The sequence below is a fragment of the Heterodontus francisci genome, chromosome 5 (assembly GCF_036365525.1).
Source record: "Heterodontus francisci isolate sHetFra1 chromosome 5, sHetFra1.hap1, whole genome shotgun sequence".
Lineage (NCBI taxonomy): Eukaryota > Metazoa > Chordata > Chondrichthyes > Heterodontiformes > Heterodontidae > Heterodontus > Heterodontus francisci.
In genome coordinates this window covers 147,665,513-147,686,749 of record NC_090375.1, presented here as the reverse complement: position 1 = coordinate 147,686,749, position 21,237 = coordinate 147,665,513, and the positions used below count along the sequence as shown (strand labels likewise).

Genomic DNA, 21,237 nt, shown 5'->3' with positions numbered 1-21,237 from the left:
TGCAAATTAGATAGATTTCTTTCAGAGAATAACATTTCGGGATATAGTGTATGAGTAATTTGGGATATGCCATATGGTAAGTGTAGCATACTTGGGAGGAATGGTTGACTTTGGACCTATAGTTCCCAAAGCGCTCTCCCCCTGGGGTTTTCCTCATGTCATGTCTTTTCTAGTCTAATTGATATTGATTGATCAACAGCTCCATTACTCTTGTATCACGTTCCTATGCGAAGTTGTTTTCGAGAAGTCTGTTTCTAATTATTTGTAGCCTGAATGTCCTGTAGAACATTGGAGCACAAATGTTATCCAAATTCAGATGCTACAGGCATTGTAACTCTGAATGAATTGCAAAACAGTTCCAGGAGCTGCTGCCAATTACCAACCATAGGTTAGATTGTTCTTCTTTGGGCTCTTACTGAAGCCATGACGGGCACAGTTTACTTGATGTACATTGAGCCTGTGAGAGGAAGGAAGGGATCAGTTTTTCTGTCTTAGACCATTTACATAGCCCAGATGCAGTCCTGGCTCAGGCCCCAGTGCCAAGTTTCTTCAGGCACCCCTCTGCAACAGCATCATCAACCTGTATTTATATAGCACCTTCAAACATAGACCCAGGTTCGATTTTGGGAACTGCCTGTGCAGAGTTTGCAAGTTCTCCCTGTGACCGTGTGGGTTTTTGCCAGGTGCTCCGGTTTCCTCCCACAGCCAAAGACTTGCAGGTTGATAGGTAAATTGGCCATTGTAAATTACCCCTAGTATAGGTAGGTGGTAGAGGAATTGAGGGGAGGTGGGGATGTGAGAGGGTAATGGGATTAATGTAGGATTAGTATAAATGGGTGGTTGATGGTCGGCCGAAGGGCCTGTTTCAGTGCTGTATCTCTAAATAAAAAAAATAATAAAACATCTCAAGGCACTTCACAGGAGCACTATAAAGTAAAATAAGGCAATGAGTACAAGACAGCAAGGAAAACGATGGCGGGAATCTGAGGGCGGAAACCCTCCGTCGTCTCATTCGTATGCTTAATGCAGTTGTATGTCCAGTTATGTTTAATCTGGGAAAGCTAGTCAGGGCAGCATAGTGGGGGCAGAGAACTGATGTAACAAGTACCTGCCCCTTTTCATCTGTCTGGGGACTGAGCATTCCCCAAGTGCAGTGAAGAGGAGAATCTGTCCTCTGGTATTTTCAAAACTGCTTTTTCAATCAACAGTGACTAGCCAAAGCATGTCTGTTACAACTGAAACCTGTGACTTTCACTCTCTGTCTTATTGATTTAGCATAGCCCAGGGTAAACTAAAGACAGTGTTTTAGCCCGTCTGGTTTCCAGCTCTACCTTGCCCATCTAAAGTGGAGAGGGACACACTACTTCAACAAATGATGGAGATCAAGAGAATGAAATTTTGCAACCTGAGTGCTAGTCAGTTTTTGCATGTAATCCTGCCACTCAACCACTATTACATCATGCTGCCAATATAAACAGCATTGAAGCATTCAGCCCTGAAGGTGAATAGTTAACAGTACAAACTGAGAGACATTTAATAATCACTTTAATGTGCCTGAAATCTGTAAGTAGAGAGGGCTAAATAATTAAGGTAATTGCACTTAAGGTGTGGAAAGCTTGTTGAATTGCCTGAAGTGACCACCAAGCTCAATACATTATAAGCAATGGTTTTATAATAGTCTGCTGTGGTGATGGATAATAGTTATTGTTAATTGTTCAGTATAGACCATTAGGCCATTATAAGCATGGGTGGTATAAGTGTGGGGTCTTGTACTTTCTCTGGAGTGTTTTCCTTAGATCTTTGACATTTGCCCTTTATTTTCTTAACAGAGGATGCGGCCCTTACAAAGATCATGTGCACTTACAACTGCACCATCTGCCCCCTGCGCAGTTGGCGATGCGACTGCCTGGTATTTCAGAAACTGCCATGATTTTTGCTGGTGTGGATGTCACCAAAGAGCCTATTCCAGTCCTTCCTACAGTGCATTACAACATGGGAGGTGTCCCCACCAACTACAAAGGGCAGGTAACCACAATCTGTTGGGTTGTATTTTCGACAGAGATCTCTACAGGTGTCAGCCTTGGATCAGTGTAGCACTCTTGCCTCTGAATCAGGAGGTCATGGGTTCAAGTCCCCCTCCAGAAACCTGAGCACTCCATCTAGATTAACACCAGTGCAGTACTGAGGGAATGCTGAATTATCAGAGGTGCTGTCTTTCAGATGAAGCACTAAACAAAGGCCCCATCTGCCCTCAATTAGATGTAAAAATCCCATGCTATTATTTGAAGATCTCCTCAGTGCCCTGGCCAATAATTATCCCTTAACCAGATTAGTAAAAGAACAACATTAATTTTCTAGTGCCTTTCACATCCTCAGGACATCCCAAAGCACTTTCCAGCCAGTAAGGTACTCTAGAAGTTTTGTAATGGAGGGGAACGCAGTAGCCAATACACACGCAGCAAGCTCCCACAAACAGCTTATGTTCTTATGAGATAAATGACCGGATAATCTGTTTTAGTGATTTTTTTGAGGGATAACAATTAGGCCAGGACACTGGAGGAGAACGTCCCTGCTCTTCTGCATTCTGGTCTGCACTGAGTGTTGCTGGAGGCACAGTCTGTGAAGAAGGGAGTTTGGTAAGTGAGTGGATTTTAAGGGTTAATCTCTCGAGACTAGTTTTTGTTTTGTTTACATTTAGCAATTAATTGAAATTTCTGTTACAGTTAAGAGGTAAGTTAGGTTTCTTGCAGTTTTAAACAGGGATATAGAAACACACAGAGTAGCTGTAGCTAGTTAATTAGGTAGCTAGCTTAAACTGTTTTCTGAGCTCTAGCAAAGCTGACACAGCATTGTCTTCAGAGTATAAATTCAGGGGGCTCTCAGTGCTGCTTGTCTGCACTGAGTGTTCCTGGAGGCACAGAGTGCGAAGAAGGGAGATCCAAGGGATTAGGGAGAATGAGGAATTGAAGCAATTAGAATGGGAATTCATGTTTGACGAACCTGTTGGAGTTTTTTGAGGATGTTACTAACAGAATTGATAAAGGATATGGTATAGTTGGATTTTCCGAAGGCCTTTTGATAAAGTCCCCCACAGGAGGTTGGTTAGCAAAATTAAAGCACATTGGATAGGAGGTAATATACTGGCATGGATTAAGGACTGGTTAACAGGCAGAGAGTAGGAATAAACTGATCATTCTCGTGTTGGCAGCTATGACTAGTGGAGTACTGCAGGGATCAGTGCTTGGGCCCCAGCTGTTCACAATATATATCAATGATTTGGATGTGGGGACTAAATGTAATATTTCCATGTTTGCGGATGACACAAAGCTAGGTGGGAATGTGTGTCGTGAGGAAGATGCAAAGTGGCTTCAAGGAGATTTGGACAGATTTAGTGAGTGGGCAGGAATGTGGCAGATGTAATATAATGTGGAAAAATGTGAGGTTATCCACTTTGGTAGGAAGAACAGATGTGTAGAGTATTTTTAAATGGTAAGAGATTAGAAAGTGTAGATATACAAAGGGACCTGGGTGTCCTTGTCGGTAAGTCACTGAAAGCTAACGTGCAAGTGCAGCAAGGAATTAAGAAGGCTAATGGTATGTTAGCCTTTATTACAAGAGGATTTGAGTGCAAGCATAGTGAAGTCTTGCTTCAATTGTATAGAACCTTGGTTAGACCGTTCCTGGAGTACTGTGTGCAGTTTTGGTCCCCTTACCTTAGGAAAGATATTGCCATAGAGTGAGTGCAACAGTGGTTCATCAGATTTGTTCCCGGGATGGTGGGACTGTCCTATGAAGAGAGATTCAGGAAACTGGGCCTGTATTCTCTAGAGTTTTGAAGAATGAGAGGTGATCTCATTGAAAGTGACAAAGTACTTAAAGGGATAGACAGGATAAGTAAGATATTTCCCCTGGTTGGGGAGTCTAGAACCAGGGGGCACAATTTCAAAATAAAAGGGAAGCCACTTAGGAGAGAGATGAGGAGAAATTTCATTACTTAGAGGGTTGTGAATTTTTGGAATTCTCTGCCCCAGAGGGCTGTGGAAGCTCAGTCATTGAGTATGTTTAAAGCAGAGATTGACAGATTTCTAAATGCCAGTGACAAATGAGGATAGTTTAGGAAAAAGACATTAAAGTGGATGATCAGCCATGATCATATTGAATGGCAGAGCAGGCTCGATGGGCTGAATGGTATACTGCTGCTTCTATGTTCTACAAATAGTAGCATTGGCTTTTTTACATCCACCTGAGAGAGCTGACAGTTTAACGTCTTATCCAAAGGACAGCATCTGCAACAGTACAATAATACGAACATACATACTGTTTATGATCCTGTAGTTTTTTTTCGGGAAGAAGGCAGTGTTCCTTTAAGGCTAGAAAGGGAGCAGTACTGCTTTAAGGCAGCAGGCTCCAGAAGCTGAGTCAAAGAATGCATTCGCATTGCCCAGGATACAGCTATTCGGAGACTGTGATGCAAACAGTGCATTCTCGTTGCCCGGGATACAGCCGCTCAGAACCAGAGATCGAGAGATACATTGTTACAATTTAATTTTGAACTGGCTTATAGTGGAAACAGACTGTTCTAACAGAGAAACAGACAGACAGCTGCGTGTTAGCGCCTGAAAGGAGGGCTCTCAGACCATTTAAACTGAACGAAGAGAATTTAGTCTGTTTATTTATTATTCTCTCTCAAAATTCTAAAAAGACAAGCCAAAACGGAGAGCTCTGATAATTTAAACTGAAGGAAGGGAAGTTAGACTGTGACAATCTTTTATCTTTCAAAAATTCTAAAGCCAGATTGATTCTTTAAAAAGTGTTTGCAAGTTGTTAATTGTTGAAATTCATCGCTGGAGAAGGAGCAACAATTTTGACTTCTGAATTAGACTGCGGACTGTTCGCCTGTTGAACCTTTTTCACCCCATCGGACGGCTGTGAGGACATCAAGCAACCTTGGACTGTTCCACATTCAGCAGGAGTGTAAATCTGCAAGGACTCTAACTTTTTCTATTTTAGATATTGTTTATATCTTAGTAGTGTATAAGAATTTAGTTTTTCTAATTAAACAGTTAATTTGTTTATTTAAAGGCACCCGGTTTGGTTAACCTCATTCGGGGGGGTTAATAGATTCTCCAGTTAAGCTGGTCTTTCTTTCATTTGGAAAGTTTAAAATGATATGTTAGGTGATCTATGGAGGGACGGGATTGAATTAACAGTGTGTTTCTCCCACCACAATCAGAATCGTATACTTTAATTGGGGGCTTCGACTGGAGTGGTCTGTTGTAACAATACGAACATCCAAATTAGGAGCAGGAGTAGGCCACTCGGTTCTTCGAACCTGCTCTGCCATTCAATAAGTTCGTGGCTGAACTAATTACTCCGCATTTCCACCTACCCCCGATAACCTTCCACCCCCTTGCTTATCAAGAATCTATCTACCTCTGCCTTAAAAAAATTCAAATGAATGAATTTTACGGTGCCCCAGCGGGTCGGGTGGGGGCGGCGTAAAATTGAGCGGAAGGCTCTGGGAGGACTTCTCGCTCCGCTCCAGCCTCTGGTCAACTTTACAGCGGTCGGGCTGGGGGGGAAACGGCCCGACTGCCCGAGGCCAATCAAGGCCCTTAAGTGGTCACTTCAGGGCCCCTGCCCGCCTCCATGGGTATTTTACCCATGGCAAGTGGGCATGCTAGCGACATGGAAGGCCGCCCAGTGATAGCTACCAGCCTTTCCGAGCGCCCGGGGTTGTGGTGGTGGTGGTTGTGAGGGGGGGGCGGGGGTGTCCTGGCAGTCAGGCACAGGGCCTGATTGAGGACCGCCCCCGCTTCCCAACCCACCCCTGGGACCTAAGATGCCCCCCCTCCCCACTAGCTACCACACTAGCCTCACCAGGGCACAGCTAATCTCCCTGGTGAGGCATGCCCAACTTACCTTCCCTCCTGGCTCTGTAGTTGGCTGGGCTGCAGTCCCAACAATCGCCACTGCTCCCGGTGGCGCTGCTGGGACTAAGAGCTGCCGGCCCGCTGATTGGCCGGCAGCTCACTGAGGCTGGACTTCCTCCCTCAAGTGGGTGGAAGTCCTGCCTCAGGAAGCGAGTTTGCCACCGACTTTTACGTCGGTGGCGAATTCCCGTCCGCCTAAGGTAAAATCCAGCCCAAAGACTCTGCTTCCACCGCCTTTTGAGGAAGAGAATTCCAAAGACTCATGACCCTCTTGAGAGAAAGAATTTCTCATCTCTGTCTTAAATGGGCAACCCCTTATTTTTAAACAGTGACCCCTAGTTCTAGATTCTCTCACAAGGGGAAGCATCCTTTCCACATCCACCCTGTCATGATCCCTCAGGATCTTATATGCTTCAATCAAGTCGCCTCTTACTCTTCTAAATTCCAGCAGATACAAGCCTAGCCTGTCCAATCTTTCCTCGTAAGACGGCCCGTCCATTCCAGGTATTAGTCTAGTAAACCTTCTCTATACTGCCTCCAATGCATTTACATCCTTCCTTAAATAAGGAGACCAGTACTGTACACAGTACTCCAGATGTGGTCTCACCAATGCTATGTATAGCTGAAGCATAACCTCCCCACTTTTGTATTTAATTCCTCTCCCGATAAATGATCACATTCTATTAGCTTTCCTAATTATGTGCTGTATCTGCATACTAACCTATTGCGATTCATGCACTAGGACACCCAGATCCCCTGCATCTCAGAGCTCTGCAATCTCTCACCAATTAGATAATATGCTTTTTTATTTTTCCTGCCAAAGTGGACAATTTCACATTTCCCACATTATACTCGTTTGCGCAACGCCTAGGCGTTGCGCAAACGACTACTGGCAACACCTATGCAGTCATATTCAGCTGGCCTCAGACACCGGAAACATCAGAGGAATGTATGATGGCATGAAGAGAGCTCTTGGGCCAACCATCAAGAAGATCACCCCCCTCAAATCTAAATCGGGGGACATAATCACTGACCAACGCAAACAGATGGACCGCTGGGTTGAGCACTACCTAGAACTGTACTCCAGGGAGAATGCTGTCACTGAGACTGCCCTCAATGCAGCCCAGCCTCTACCAGTCATGGATGAGCTGGACATACAGCCAACCAAATCGGAACTCAGTGATGCCATTGATTCCCTAGCCAGCGGAAAAGCCCCTGGGAAGGACAGCATTACCCCTGAAATAATCAAGAGTGCCAAGCCTGCTATACTCTCAGCACTACATGAACTGCTATGCCTGTGCTGGGACGAGGGAGCAGTACCCCAGGACATGCGCGATGCCAACATCATCACCCTCTATAAAAACAAAGGTGACCGCGGTGACTGCAACAACTACCGTGGAATCTCCCTGCTCAGCATAGTGGGGAAAGTCTTTGCTCGAGTCGCTCTGAACAGGCTCCAGAAGCTGGCCGAGCGCGTCTACCCTGAGGCACAGTGTGGCTTTCGTGCAGAGAGATCGACTATTGACATGCTGTTCTCCCTTCGTCAGATACAGGAGAAATGCCGTGAACAACAGATGCCCCTCTACATTGCTTTCATTGATCTCACCAAAGCCTTTGACCTCGTCAGCAGACGTGGTCTCTTCAGACTACTAGAAAAGATCGGATGTCCACCAAAGCTACTAAGTATCATCACCTCATTCCATGACAATATGAAAGGCACAATTCAACATGGTGGCTCCTCATCAGAGCCCTTTCCTATCCTGAGTGGTGTGAAACAGGGCTGTGTTCTCGCACCCACACTTATTGGGATTTTCTTCTCCCTGCTGCTTTCACATGCGTTCAAATCCTCTGAAGAAGGAATTTTCCTCCACACAAGATCAGGGGGCAGGTTGTTCAACCTTGCCCGTCTAAGAGCGAAGTCCAAAGTACGGAAAGTCCTCATCAGAGAACTCCTCTTTGCTGACGATGCTGCTTTAACATCTCACACTGAAGAATGCCTGCAGAGTCTCTTCGACAGGTTTGCGTCTGCCTGCAATGAATTTGGCCTAACCATCAGCCTCAAGAAAACGAACATCATGGGGCAGGATGTCAGAAATGCTCCATCCATCAATATTGGCGACCACGCTCTGGAAGTGGTTCAAGAGTTCACCTACCTAGGCTCAACTATCACCAGTAACCTGTCTCTAGATGCAGAAATCAACAAGCGCATGGGTAAGGCTTCCACTGCTATGTCCAGACTGGCCAAGAGAGTGTGGGAAAATGGCGCACTGACACGGAACACAAAAGTCCGAGTGTATCAGGCCTGTGTCCTCAGTACCTTGCTCTACGGCAGCGAGGCCTGGACAACGTATGCCAGCCAAGAGCGACGTCTCAATTCATTCCATCTTCGCTGCCTTCGGAGAATACTTGGCATCAGGTGGCAGGACCATATCTCCAACACACAAGTCCTTGAAGCGGCCAACACCCCCAGCTTATACACACTACTGAGTCAGCGGCGCTTGAGATGGCTTGGCCATGTGAGCCGCATGGAAGATGGCAGGATCCCCAAAGACACATTGTACAGCGAGCTCGCCACTGGTATCAGACCCACCGGCCGTCCATGTCTCCGTTATAAAGACGTCTGCAAACGCGACATGAAATCGTGTGACATTGATCACAAGTCGTGGGAGTCAGTTGCCAGCATTCGCCAGAGCTGGCGGGCAGCCATAAAGACAGGGCTAAATTGTGGCGAGTCGAAGAGACTTAGTAGTTGGCAGGAAAAAAGACAGAGGCGCAAGGGGAGAGCCAACTGTGCAACAGCCCCAACAAACAAATTTCTCTGCAGCACCTGTGGAAGAGCCTGTCACTCCAGAATTGGCCTTTATAGCCACTCCAGGCGCTGCTTCACAAACCACTGACCACCTCCAGGCGCGTATCCATTGTCTCTCGAGATAAGGAGGCCCAAAAGAAAGAACATTATACTCCATTTGCCAGGTCTTTGCTCATTCACTTAACCTATCTATATCCCTTTGTAGTCCCCTTATTTCCTCTTCACAGGTTACTTTCGTACCTATCTTTGTGGCATCAGCAAATTTGGCAACCATACCTTCAGTCCCTTCATCTAAGTCATTTATATAAATGGAAAAAAGTTGAGGTCCCAGCACAGATCCCTCTGGCACACCACTCGTTACATCATGGCAACCAGAACATGACCCATTTATGCCTGCTCTCTGTTTCCTGTTAGCTAGCCAATCTTCTATCCATGCCAATACAGCCCTACGTCATGAGTTTTTTTTTCTACAATAACCTTTGATGTGTCACCTTATCAAATGCCTTCTGGAAATCTATGTACAATACATCCACTTTATGTTCCCCTTCATCCACAGCACCTGTAACTGCCTCAAAGAACTCCAATAAATTGGTTAAACATGATTTCCCTTTCACAAAACCATGTTGACTCTATCTGATTACCTTGAATTTTTCTAAATGTCCTGCTAAAATGTCTTTAATAATAGCTTTTAACATTTTCCCTAAGACAGATATTAAGCTAACTGGCCTGTAGTTTCCTGCTTTCTGTTTCCTTCCCTTTTTGAATAAAGGAGTTACAGTCGCTATTTTCCAATCTAATAGAACCTTCCCCGAATCTAGGGAATTTTGGAAAATTCAAACCAACGCATCAACTATCTCACTAGTCACTTCTTTTAACACCCTAGGATGAAGTCCATGAGGACTTGTCAGCCCGCAGCTCCAACAATTTGTTCAATACCACTTCCCTGGTGAATGTAATTTTCTTGAGTTCCCCCTTCCCTTCCATTTCCTGACTTACAGCTAATACTGGGATGTTACTTGTATCCTCAATAGTGAAGACTGATGCAAAATATCTGTTCCATTCATCTGCCATCTCCGTATTATCCATTATTAATTCTCCAGACTCACTTTCTATAGGACCAATGCTCACTTTGTTAACTCTTTTTTAAATATCCATGGAAACTTGTACCATCTGTCTTTATATTTCTAGTGAGCTTTCTCTCGTACTCTAATTTTTCCTTCCTTATCAATCTTTTCATCATTCTTTGCTGTTTTTTGTATTCTGTCCATTCTTCTGACCTGCCTCCCATCTTTGCGCAATTATAGGCTTTTTCTTTAAGTTAGATACTATCTTTAACTGTTTTAGTTAACCACGGATGGCGGATCCCACACTTGGCATTTTTGTTTCTCGTTGAAATATATCTATTCTGTGTATTCTGAAATATCCCCTTAAATGTCTGCCACTGCATCTCTGTTGACCTATCCATTAAACTGATTTGCCAGTTCACTTTAGCTAGCTCTGCTTTCATGCCCTCATAATTGCCCTTATTTAAGTTTAAAATACTAGTCTTGGACACACTCTTCTCTCCTTCAAGTTGAATGTAAAATTCAATCATATCAGTGCTACCTCTAGAGTGGGACCTGAACCAAAAATGACTGATACTGAGCCAAGCTTGGCATCTGGACGCACTCATGTCACTTTGAATAGCTATTGTGAGTAGGGTTAGGTGAGTTTTTCAAGTGTTGCTTGTACTTCAGTTTAATTATTTAAACACGTTATATAACTATGCTGCAAGGAGGCAGTGCCCTCTTTCAAAAGCCTTTTTAAAAAAAAAAAGTCAAATTGTCCTCTAATTAGCATAACTTCACACATTGTGGATGTTTCCTGGGAGTAGACTGTCCTGCTTTGGGGAGGAATAAGATCCAAAGGTGCTTTTAACATAACATCCACCACATGCACTCTTGTGATCTCCCGTGCAACATAGTGACAGGAAAAAGGAAAATAAGCACCCTTCCAGCCTCTATCCATCTTGATTTTTTTCAAAAGAATGTTTTGTGCCCTCTGAACTTCGGTAGCCTTACGTGATATTTACCTATTTGCAACTGTCTTTCCCGATTTTATATAAGAAAGGTCAAGAATGAGGTCACCTGGTCACCTCAGCATTTTTGCCTCGATAACTCTCTCGCAAATTAATCCAAACATTTTTCACTCTTTGATTTGTTCATTGTGGGGATAGTTTTAAAAGACAAAGGTTCAGCAGATGCTTGGAATAAGTTTCCAGAAAATGCATTGAGGAATGGGAGGGAGTTTATTTTTTGGGTTTTGATTTAAAGTGGATCACTGACATTATAGTGGACAAATGAACTGGATTCAAGTACTGTACCTGATGCTAAAGATGCCTTGATTATAGCTGATGATCATAGTGGATGTCTTGGTATGCCTTTCTTCTTGATCCTAAAGTTTTCAGCCCCCGTCAGATTGGACTTGACTCTAAAGTCTCAAAGCAAGAAATGTGCTTCCTTCAATCTGTTCCAAGAATCATTTGTTGGGACCTAGCCAAAGATGTGCGAATTGAACTTTCTTCGGCTAATAAAACTAAAACTGCATCTAACATTTTGTTGTTAAGCAATACATATTTGAATGTAATGAAACATGGTTAAATAACAAAATTTGCATAGTTTGCTGTAAATACTGCACTTCAGAATGTTCCCTCAGCATAAATTTTTTTATCTGCCTACCTGAAGGGATTTGTGAGATAGTATGATTTGCAATATTAAAATGTACACCACCTTTAACTGTACATTTTGCTTCATGCAGGTGATTAACCACACAAATGGTAAAGATGCTGTGGTACCTGGCCTCTATGCCTGTGGTGAAGCTGCCAGCGCTTCAGTTCATGGAGCTAATCGGCTTGGGGCAAATTCTCTCCTTGACTTAGTGGTGTTTGGCCGTGCCTGTGCCCTAACCATAGCAGAAACTTGCAAACCTGGTAAGTCTTGTAATTTATTTCATACTGAACAAAGCAGTGCCAGAGCACCTCGTGGCAAGTAGTTTCACAAGCTTTTAAAACTTTATTTTCAATCTTAATGTGTTCTTTTAAAGGACCAAAGGATTAAAATTTAACCAGCAATTATATATCTGTGAGTGAAGAGCTGTATCTGTGAGTGAAGAGCTGTACAAAGAGGCCCAGTATCTTTCCTGACCAAACAACTTGGAGATAATGGAGCCCCACATGGTTTATAATAGCTGCCAATCTGATAATTATTGTAGAGCAACACCAAATAAATTAAAAATCTCCATTTAGGCCTGTGTAAAACAGCAGGGCTGTTATGTATAATGTTACGATCCCGTTAGGAACTGATAACCTTCGAAGAGCGAAAGTCAAATTCCCAGTTACTACGGAAAGAATAATACCACAAAAAAACTTTACAAGAGTTAAAGCAAAACTCTACTAACTTAACACTACAATTTGGAATATGCTTTAAACTCTAAATCTCAACAGAACACTCCTGTTTGACTGTTACTTCCACTCTAAGAGGCCTCTATACGTTACAGGATCTTGGCAGTTTGTTCACTTTTGAGACCAATCCAAAGTGTAGCACAGCTCTTAGGAATTCACTTCGATTTCCTTAGTTTCTCCGCTGTCTTCTGAGGTATCGGATCTCCCGAATTTGGACTTCTCAGCTTGAGCACAGGCCCGCCTCAAAACAGAATCACCTTTGGTTCTTATGGCGTCTTAGCTCCTGAGCTCAGCTGCTTTCAAAGCCAAGAGCTTTCCAAAAGCCAACTGACTGTGTCAGCAAGCACACAGATCAAAAACCTAACAGGCACCCCCTGCATCATATAGCTCCATAGTAATGTGGTACGTGTGGGATGTCCCAGATAGCAATTTAAACTAATTATTTCCAAATCTTCTCTTTGTTATGGGAAATCATATGAATAATTTAAACCCATGATTGCGGCAGCTGCAGACACACCATCTCCATCAAGAAGTTCAGAGAGGTTCCCATTGTGTAGGGTTTCCACACTTCCCATTACGATCTTACTAAATAAACATGGGCCACCCTTTGATTTGTGGCCACCCTTTGATTTGTAACCACCCTAGTTAGTTTGCCAGCTTCTCAAGCCAGGTGTTTTCATTTGTCTTGCATTATAAAAAATTTAATTCCCAAATTAAAAGTTACCTCAAGAAAATTAATATAAACCATGAACCAGATGGTTGTAACAATAGGATAAGACTGGTGGCAGAAAGGGGCCCATGCTTGACTGGGAGCTGCACTGGTGGAAAAAATGCAAGCATTTTACAGTGCAGTGGAATAGCTGGACAAGTCATTTATCTTTCACCAGTATTGCCCTCCAACACAATTACCAACATTTGCTTTCACCCACTCTGTTTGCCAGCTGGGGTGTGTAAGGACAGGTCAAATACTAGGCCGTACAATTTAGATTTTACAGATAGTTGAAACATTTAGATTGCTTTGGAATTTAAACCTGTTACTTCTTGTAATTATAGTTTCTTTTGACCTCTGTTTATTGCGTAGTTAATTGATGGAACCTTCTAAGAACAAGTTGATGCTGTATATGGATTGTGCAAAAGTTTTTGTGTATAGTTTCTTTCACATTGGTGCAAAATGTGGTTCAAATCCAGCCTGGGAGTTGGACGGAGATAATGAGCAGAATTTTAATAGAACAAATCCACACATAGGAGGCCAGTAGCAGGTCAAGAACCTGTGTGTTGAAGTAGTAGGTTTTCCTGTGGCTGTTTAAATCAGTCACTGCATTAATATCCTGCCTCCAGGTTTCCCGGCCAATCAGAGTGTTGGCGTGATGACAACCTGCACTCTGGGCGCCCAAGCAGAGTCTGAATGGCTTGATTCTGAAACATTCTGAAAGCAGGAGAGTGGAAGGAAGACTTGGAAAGGCATGCTCCCCCAGTTCTCTGACTCTTTCCCCCCTCCCCCCCCCCCAAGGTCTCTGACTCTTCCCTGGGGGTCATACTGGAGAAGGCAAGGGCCAGGAGAGAAGTCCTCTTCCTTGAGTATTGGAAGGAGAAGGCCAGCCAGCCAAATGAAGCCAGCATGGCTGGAAGTAGCAGAAGCTGTCAGCAGCAGGAGTGTGGTGCATAGGACCTGGATACAGTGCCACAAAAGATTTAATTATCTCAGTAGTTCTCGAAAAGTGAGTATCATGCCACTTTCAGGTGGCATCCATCACTCTGATTTCACTAGTATTCTCCTGCACAGCACTCCTCTGACCGACACACCTTCCAGTTTCACACACCCCTTTCTCTCCAGCTACCTTTTCAAATCTCCATCTCAACAGACAACACTCACACTCACCCTCATCCTATTGCACCCATCTCTCTCAATTACCCTCAAATGTTCTCATTCCATCCTCAGCGCACATTCCACTTCTCATACTCATAACCTTCCATCATTGCAGTAGAAGAGACCCCCCCATCTCCAGGGAGAGACAGAACCTTGGGATGGACCTGCACCACTCTGACTGCATTGGTGGATGATGCCCTGGAGGTCGGCAGGGGTGACAAACACACACCCATACACACACACACACCCATACACACACACACACCCATACACACACACACACCCACGCACCCACCCACGCACGCACGCACCCACACACACACACGCCCATACACACACACACGCCCATACACACACACACGCCCATACACACACACACAGCGTCAACGATAGAGAGATCGGGGAAGCCCACATATCTGGTGACAGCACTAACTGCCACTTGGCCCTTCAGTCACCCATATTGAATTGATGTCACCACTGTCTCCGTAATATGCACTATGCTGAATTTGTACCCTTTCTCAATGTCAGCGCTAACTCATGTCTTTCATCTCCCACAGGTCCTTCACGGGTCACGTAGGAACTGATGATGGACCAACCTGAGGAGTCCTTAGAGGAGGACAAACACTCTGAGGATGCACCATCACATGACTTATGCGCACCCTCCACTAGCACAGATACACCACACGTGGGTACTATATTGGTGGTAGGGAGGTTGTCACATGCTAAGTAAGGAACACATCACAAGTGAGCTGGTACTGGAGACAGGGACAGCAGTGGAAAGTCCCCATCTGGGGACACAGGGCATTCCAAGTTCTGCTCAGCTGGACGTAGCTGCTGTTCCCCAGGGGTCATGCACAAGAAGGAAACTTGTGCAGCAGCAAGAGGATATGTATGTGCTTCTGTCAGCATTTCCAGAGGCAGTTCATACCCTTGGAGAGAGATTAGAGGAGTCCCTCTCTAGCGTGAGTTCCATGATGTCTCAGGCATTTGCGCTGATGTCCATGGAAGGAATGGCCGCCTGCATGGAGAATCAGACGTGGCAGGCCACTGAGTGCATGCAGGTTCAGACCAAAGACCTGAACACTCTGACTGCCACTTTACACAGGATTGAGCAAAGATTCATCTTGGTGGCTCAGCACCCCACTGACATGCAGCCAAGTAGCCTGTTGGCTAGCAGGGAAGTGCAGGTGGGCTGTGAAAAGGAAGATGGGGGAAAGGGCACATGGCATTGGGGATTCTTCTCAAGGTGCCCCACTTCTGAACCCTTGCCGTCCTTCAGACAGAGCCACACAAGCTTTCTCCTGCCCCGATGTCCGAGTCTGCCCCTGCACAAGTGGAGGTGGGGCCCTCATGCTCCAAAACCCAGAGGACGTCCACCACGGGCATCTCGTGTCACAGCAAAGGAATGAGCAGCCCATCTCCAGCTCAGCTGAAGCCACAGGGGTGCTCCTCATAGGAGTAATGGAAAGCGAATGAAAAAGTTGTCTTAGTTGAACAAGGGGATTTACTTGGGTGCTTATACCAATGTTAATGGAGTTATGATGATGTTGATTTCAATGAATGAAAGACTTTATTTGAACTCCTCAAACTCATGGCCTCTGTTGTAGCTCCCATTCATGCTGGACAATAGCCTTAAGGTGAATAGCATGATCAGCCTTTATGAGGAACAAAGGGTGTGAATGTGATCATTAGCTGGTTTACTGTTAGAGTGAGCTGTGTCTTTGGGGGGAGGCTGTTGGGAGGCACAAGTTTTCTGATACACTCAGATGGCTTAATGCACGCATATAAAGTGAAGCGTGTCTGGATGGGCCCATCGTGGGCTTCTCTGGCAGCCAGGTGTGTGACCACAGGCACCATGGCCACATCTGGCACCTTCTCTCCTTTCTCCTCCTAATACCAACTGTTCTCCACCTTCCTCTGCAGTGTGATTTTGTGAAGGGCACAGCGAACCATAATAATCCTGGAGACCTTTGATGGGGCATATTGAAGGACACCTCCAGATCTGTCCAGGCACCTGAACCACATCTCGAGCAACTCAATCGCTTGTTCTATTATTGCCGTGGTGGTGACATGGCTCCTGTTATGTCTCAGACTCAGTGGCAGGGTTGCTCACAGGAGTCAGCGGCTAGTTTTTGTCTCTCAGGAGTCAGCTGCTGAAGCTGTGTAGAGGAGAGAAAACCTGCAGTAGGTGTGATTGCCGCAGAATGAATGAGCCATTGTAGCTCCCTAGATATCTAGTACAGCCGTGCGTGATCACCTTCTGGTGTACCTAGCTCGGCATGAAGGGAGTAAAATCCCTTGCGATTCATAAAGACACCTGGCTGATTTGAGGATGCCTTGATTGCTACATGCATGAAATCAATCACACCTAGATCTGTGGGAATCAAGCCACTGCAGCGAAGAAGACAACCCACTGGGTTTGAGTGGCTCATTCGTCACAACGTTGATATAATTGGCATCCTTGGAAAACACTGCTTGGGTTGATGCACTTTATGGGCAGAAGTGATATCCTGTAGATGTCTGCAGCAGATCCCTAGAAGAACCCAGGATGAAGAAATTCAGGGTGGTGAACTTCATGGCTGCTGGCAATGTGTGGCCACCTGGACCTCTTGGGATAAGTTCTGCTTCCAGAAGTCTGCAGATGTTTGCTACAACCTGCCGCAGAGTATGAGACTCCTGAGGACTGTTGTTCTGTCATGTTGAGGAAGCTCACTCTCTGTAGACCCTCTGCTGGGGTATCGTTTCCTTTGAGCTACAGCTCTCTCTCCATCCCTTCTGTCTTGTGGAGTGGCATGTGGCTGCAGAGAAGGCAGCTGCTGCTGGTGTTTGCTGCTACTCCTCAGAGGTCCAGGCTATTGCAACATAAGTTGCTCCCATGCTGCTCTGAAGGCTGACAGCAAGAATTTGAGATGAATGTGAGTGTACTCTAAGGTACTTGAAAGTAACTCCAAAAAGTTACAAATGGCACTCAAAGTTGTGATTTCAGGCTATCAGAGGTAAGTCTGCAAGCACAAACCTTCCACTGTGGCTGACCACAAGCTTAGCCATTTCAGTCTTTAAAGTCTTCCCAGCACATCATTTTCATTAAACAATCACTCCCTGCTGCGCTTTCAGCTTGTGGACCCTGGTGAGCTGTAGAGAACATAGGAAACCCGTGCGTTGGTTGTTAAAGCCAGAATTCAGGTTTATCTATTTGAATACTTTAATTACTCATCCGACAGCTGCATGGGGGTTTCTTGTTTGCCTGCAAACCCACCCGGATCAAGCCCAGAAGTGGGTGGGATCAAATCGGGTCCCTGACCTGACTCCACTTTTCAGGGATGTGACCCTGCGCCCATACCAGTGCCTGCCTCTCCTCAGTTAAAATTCTGCCAATGATTTCTGACTGGAAGTCTAACCATCACTATTTTAATATTTATAAGGGCCTCATTTCTCAACCTTCTCCGTGTATTTCCCCTAAAGATCTTTTCATTGAATTTTAAGCAAATTAAATTTTCTCTGCCACTATATCTCATTGTAGAGGGACATAGCCAGCAATCAGCAAGGTTTGGTGTCAGTCTATCCTTCAACACTTTCTGTTCTCTCTGACAATCTGTAGGTTATTAGCAAATTTTCAGTGAGGTAAATGACAAATTTGGAATACTGCAGTTTGTGCTTTTATTTCAGCAAACCTGATAACCTCCTCATTTTGCCTGTTACTTTCAAGCTCCAAACCTTGGTTATTGCTTACCCACAAAGCCAAACATGTAATGTGGAAATTTGCAAACATCCAAAAATTGACAGTGAACCTCTGTCGGAGGTCCACAGGGCCAGCTTCATAAAAGACTACAGTGTGAAAGCGTAAAGCTTAATAAAAATTACCTGCAGGAACAGAGAGTGGAGAAGGAAATGTTGGCTGTATGATGTTTCTGTTTTCCTGTGATTTATTTGAAAGTTTTAACCTGTTACTTAGGGGGAAAAAACTTGCTCTTAGTCCAAACTTGTAAATGTTTGGGATTTTCCAAATTTTATTGGCCAAAATACAATTTGGCAAATTTGAAGAGTAACAGCTTTGTAGTTCTTAAAATTTCATTTCCAGTGGATGACTCCCAGCCTCTCAGCTCAAATGTTGCCATCAAAGAAAGAACTGTTTGTTTCAGGGTATGTTGGTTTATGCTCTTCATGTCTGAATCGGTGATTTGGTGATTAAATATTGGTCATTTTACCGACCAGTCATATAACAATAAAATGCACCTGACCTTTATGCATGCCAAAACATGAATGTTGGGGCGCATCATTTAAATCAGTGTGTGGTTTGGAAACCTTCTGGAAGCAGAACTGCAGGCCAAATGACTTGCCATGGGGTGGCATCCCATGATTTTTAATACCTATTGGGACAAGAGTAATATGTGGCCCCAAGTAACACCAAAAAAAATCCAGTCAGCAGCTGTGCCACAAACCCAAGGTGGGACACTTTAGAATACACTTCCTTGATGTAGTTTTATTTTGACTGAGTGGATGCCAGGTGAAGCTGTTCCATCAATGAAATCATAGCCCACCCTCCCCCAGTTATACAGTTCAGTTGTGAAGGCAGCAAGCACGCACCTTCAGGCACACTGTTGGAAGCTGATCATAGAATTGAGAGAGCGGCTGCCTGTTTAAATCATCAAAGGCCACCTTAAGTGCAACTGCACTGGAGGGTGAGCTCTTGCTGCCATTGTGACTCCCTCCTCTGCAGGAGGGATGTCGTTAATCTGTTATAGAATCACACAGTACAGAGGAGACAATTCAGCCCATCGTATCTGTGCCGGCTGTTTAAAAGAGCTACCCAGTTAGTCCCAGTCCCCTGCTCTTTCCCCGTAGCCTTGCAGATTTTTCCTTTTATGGTAGTTATACACTGCCTTTTTGAACGTTGCTATTGAACCTGCTACCATCCTTTCAGACACTGCATTCCAGATCCTCATAACTTGCTGTGCAAATAAAATCATCTCCCTTCTATTTCTTTTGCTAATTATCTTAAATCAATTGAAACAAAGTCAGAATCGAAACATCTTGTACAAAATTACAGTATGACTTTGAAAATGAGTCATTTGTTGCCGGGGCCATTGATTTTGCTGACAGCACCAATGAATGAGAGCAATGATGCTACTTTATACTTGTGGAGTATTTCAAATAACATATATCCCCTTTTACTTATCATTTTACTTCCTTGTGATCTTCTCACCCATTTCCCCTGACAAACCAATAGCCTTACTGATCAGAAATTAATTTAGAATCAGTTTGAATTGTTGGGAGTTTTTTTCCTACAGTAAAAGTGAAATTTTCTGACAGAAGTGGCTCTCAGTATTGTACTATCCATTTTTACTATTTATTTAGTATAGCACTTTTCACATCCTCAGCTTTATAACCAATTAATTACTTTTGTAGTGCATTCACTATTAGGTAGGCATATGTGGCAGCCAGTGTAGCTACAGTAAGGACCCCAACCAATAAATGACCAGTCTAACTAGTGTAAGTTGAGGACATTGCGAGACTTGCCTACTTTTTAAATGATACCATGAGTTGCCAGGCTTGTTACTTGACAGCACCTCTGACAGCACAGACCTCCCTCATTACTGCGTTGTAGTATCTGTCTACATTACATGCTGGAGTCTGTATTGGGGCTTGAACCCACAACCTCCTGATTGTTGCAGTGAGAGTGCTACCAATTGACTTAGGTGTACTTTGCAGTGATTGCTCTGACTTTATTGCTGTAAGCTCAAGTTTTACACCTCGCTAGGTTTTGGGGATGTTGAAGCTAAAAGAATATTATTTCCCTTGTGGAAGAATTATTTTCAGATCTCTTCCCAGCAGAATTGAATTAATTAAATGCTTTTGAAACCAATTCTTGGAATCTGAAGTACTCTTGTTTATTGCTCGGAATCTAGGAGAAGCTGTCGCACCAATTAATCCAAATGCTGGAGAGGAGTCGGTAGCCAACCTTGACAGACTGCGATTTGCTGATGGAGGCACTCGCACGTCAGAGCTCCGAATTAACATGCAGAAGGTGAGGGAAGGGAAGCAACTTTCAGAATTTCCCCAATGTATGTATTTTGATATTTTTGTGCTGTACAAGATAATTGCCACTGCTGAAAGTGCAAGAGCTTTCTATTTTTAAACAAGTTCTTCTCATCTTGATGAGTATTAGTGCTTTTATAAATATACATGCTTCATCATAAAAGATTGGGTAGTGCAGTGTTAGGGCCCAGTCCTTTCCCCTTTTAAAACCTAGTTTCTGACAGATGTGCTAGTCTTTATTTTGTTATATTGAAATTATTCTTGTGTAATTTGCTAGATAAGTTTTAGATGTAATTGTAATACAGTAGTTCATATGGTTTGCAGAATGATCACTGATTCGGACTGGAACCTGCTCAAAGAATTTATTGCTCAGTTACTAAGAATTTTGTTTGGCTAAAACTCCGGCCTTCAGTCAAGGAACACTCATCATTTGGTGCCTGAAACTGATTTGTAATCATTGTTGCATGTTGCTAGAAAGCTGAAGTATTAGACATTGGATTCACATTTCTTCATTGATATAATTTGTAATTTAGGCAACTAGTTCTATTCTAAAGTGATCCAGAAATCATATGGGAATAGGAATAGGCCATTCAGCCCCTTGAGCCTACTGTGCCATTCAATTAGATTGTAGCTGATCTGCATCTCGACTCCATTTACCTGCCTTAGCTTCATATCAGTTGATACCCTTATATAATAAAATCTATCTACCACAGTCTTGAAAGCTCCAATTGTGGTTGAGGAAGAGTGCTGCAGATTTCTATTACCCTTTGTGTGGAAAAAGTGCTTCCTGATTTCACTCATGAATAGCCTAGCTCTAATATTAAGGTTATTTCCCCTCATTCATGATTTCCCCCCCACCCCTGCACCAGAGAAAATAATTTTTCCGTACTAGCCCTATTGAACCCGAAATCTTCTAAAATCAGGGGAATACAAACCAAGTTTATGCAACCTGCCCTCAAATTTACCCTCCAAGCCCCATATCATTCTGATTAAATATACAAGTGAAAACTGACAAAATTGCATTTCCAAATTTGACACAAAATAAATTCGTATTAGATATGATGAAGGTATAATAGGAAAAAAAGCATTTATTGGCCCTTATTGACTTTCACATGCATAGGTCAATATCTAAATGTGGAGATGAAAATCAGAT

General features: G+C 43.8%; 1 protein-coding gene across 1 annotated transcript in view; it reads left to right on the top strand.

Annotated features, from left to right (window-relative positions):
• Window positions 1–21,237, top strand: part of sdha (succinate dehydrogenase complex, subunit A, flavoprotein (Fp)) — a 75,707-nt gene that overhangs the window by 43,397 nt on the left and 11,073 nt on the right. Inside the window, exons 9-11 of the mRNA XM_068032222.1 lie at window positions 1,830–2,025; window positions 11,539–11,710; window positions 19,955–20,073. Of these exons, the coding sequence (XP_067888323.1) occupies window positions 1,830–2,025; window positions 11,539–11,710; window positions 19,955–20,073 (487 nt within the window). The remainder of the gene's footprint in view (window positions 1–1,829; window positions 2,026–11,538; window positions 11,711–19,954; window positions 20,074–21,237) is intronic.